At 61.8% G+C, this 2,121-nt stretch overlaps 1 protein-coding gene across 1 annotated transcript in view; it reads right to left on the bottom strand.

Moving 5' to 3' along the window:
• Positions 1-25: 25 nt before the first annotated feature.
• The window catches only part of LOC111733979 (SH3 and multiple ankyrin repeat domains protein 3-like), a 3,221-nt gene continuing 1,125 nt past the window's right edge, over positions 26-2,121 (bottom strand). The window contains exons 2-4 of the mRNA XM_023526126.1: positions 1,788-1,871; positions 1,288-1,439; positions 26-493 (exon numbers count right to left, since the gene is read on the bottom strand). Coding sequence (XP_023381894.1) covers positions 227-493; positions 1,288-1,439; positions 1,788-1,871 — 503 coding nt within the window. The 3' untranslated portion in view covers positions 26-226. The remainder of the gene's footprint in view (positions 494-1,287; positions 1,440-1,787; positions 1,872-2,121) is intronic.

Below are 2,121 nucleotides of genomic sequence, written 5' to 3'. Positions count from 1 at the left end.
AGGTGCGATCTTGGAAACGTGCTCTTCGAGCTTGGAAATTGGGCCTTGCGCTGGGTCACCTGTGCTCAGAAAGCACCTGCTCCCTTGCTGTGTCGGGGCGCCAGGACGGCGGGCTCCCGGCGCTTACGAGGGGGATCCACCCCACAGCTCCTCGGCTGCTGCCGCCCAGGACCGCCACGGGCTTACCAGATCTTTCGACTTCTCGAGAGAAGCCAGAGATGTGTCTTTATGGGTAAACAGCCCTGTCCTGGCATGCCGGCCACGAGATGCCGGGTCTGCCCTGCCCTGCCCTGCCCTGCGCGGGGGCCGGGGTCGCGGCACGCACCTGGTGGACCTCGTGCCAGCCGTTCTCGTCCTTGCAGCTCACGGCGGCATGCTCATGCAGCAGCAGCTCGCAGCAGCCGGGGTCGCCCCCGACGATGGCCGTGTGGTACAGCGGCGTCAGGCCGTAGCTGTCTTTATAATCGGGGGAGGCGCCGAGATCTAAAAGGGTCTGGAGGAAAAGCAGCAGGTGCGTGGGCTGTGACCTCGCAGCCCCCTCAGCGGGGAGAGAAACAGCGGAGGACGCAGCACGAGGGTCACTCGTCCCCAGGCCCAGGGCTTCCCGGGGCCTCCCCCACTGAGGAGGTCCCAACGTCACACGATGACGTCCCCAGCCCAGAAGGAGCATGTGGTGCCAGGCACTCAGGACGAGCCTGCCCATCGGGAGACGGGGCGACACTCTGCAGACGTGGACCAGTGACAGCCACCTGGGCCCCTGGACCCCGCGTGCTGGCTGAGAGCCACAAAGCGAAGGCATCATTTGGAGGAAAGGCAGGTATTGAAACTGGGACCGCAGCACACGCCACCTCAGTGCTCCTGGGGTGCGGAGGAGCAAGCACTGTCCCCTACACGTAACTCCAGGGCGCCCCGCCCCGCCTTGGGGACCAGCCTGCAGCCATGGGTCCCCATCCTGCCTCTGCGGCTCTGACAGACGGGGGCTCCCCAGACACAGTGCTGGGACCGGTAAAGCAGGCCCACGGGACCGTGTCACACCCCATCGTGGGCTTCCCAAGACCCGGGGGCTGTGACTGTGACCACAGCAAGGTGGCCGGATGCCCGCGGGCTGGGGTCACAGCCCCCTCCCATGAAGGGGTGGGGTTCAGTACCGGCTGGAGACACAAGCATCCCAAGCTGTAGTTAGAACTGTGGTGACCCAGGGTGCCTGGTGTGAGATGAGGGAGGGGACAGGGAGATGGGAGCAGCGGGAAGGAGGTGTCGCCCGTGCAAGGCAGGCTCGGAACGTACCTTCAGGGCCACCTGGTTGCTGGCCCGGACGGCCTTGTGCAGGGCTGTCATGCCATCTTTGGCACGGAAGTCCAGGTGGGCCCCGCCGTTTCTGAGAGCTTTGATCACCTCCACAGGGTCGTCCAGTTGAGCAGCTAAGGTCAGGGGGGTCTCTGAGGGATGCAAACACACACACTTTAAAACCAGGACTTGAGGAAAGCAGTCAGGTCACACGGCTCGCTTAGCCAAGTTCAGATGCTGAGAAGTGACCCCTGGGGTATCGGCCCCCACCCGACAGTCCACGCAGTTGGCGTGGCTCCGGCAAACCTGGTGACGATGGCAGTCACGCCTGGGGTCACGTCCAGATCAAAACAGAGCAGAGGCTGGGTTTCAACACTGTCACTTTGTGGGCCAGTGGTAGAAGCTGCCTGCTGCCTCTGCCCTACAGTGCCATTGGTGTCCCCTCACAGGGGGAGCAAGTGACGGGGGTGGCAAGGTCAACCTTTCAAGTTCACGTTTACGGGCATCTGGGATGACGCCAGGAAGGGGCTGCAGGGACGAGAACGTGAGCGAGACACGGAGTCGTGCCCCGGGGACGTCTTGATCTGGACGGACGGAGGCCTAAACGGCCATCACGATGGGGCAGGACGACGGACCAGCACAGCAGCGGGGCAGAAGCCCTGGGTCAGAGACTGCTGTCTCAGCAGGGGAGTAAGGCACAATCTCCTTGAGCTATTACAAGATAGATAGATGATGGATAGATTAAATAGATTGATAGACAAATAGACAGAAAATAGATAGACAGATGATAATAGATAGAAGGATGGATGGATAGATGGATAGAGAATAATATAG

This window comes from Pteropus vampyrus, unplaced genomic scaffold, assembly GCF_000151845.1.
Source record: "Pteropus vampyrus isolate Shadow unplaced genomic scaffold, Pvam_2.0 Scaffold712, whole genome shotgun sequence".
Taxonomy (NCBI): domain Eukaryota; kingdom Metazoa; phylum Chordata; class Mammalia; order Chiroptera; family Pteropodidae; genus Pteropus; species Pteropus vampyrus.
Note: the sequence above shows the minus strand (reverse complement) of the source record. Positions and strands in the feature narration are given on the sequence as shown.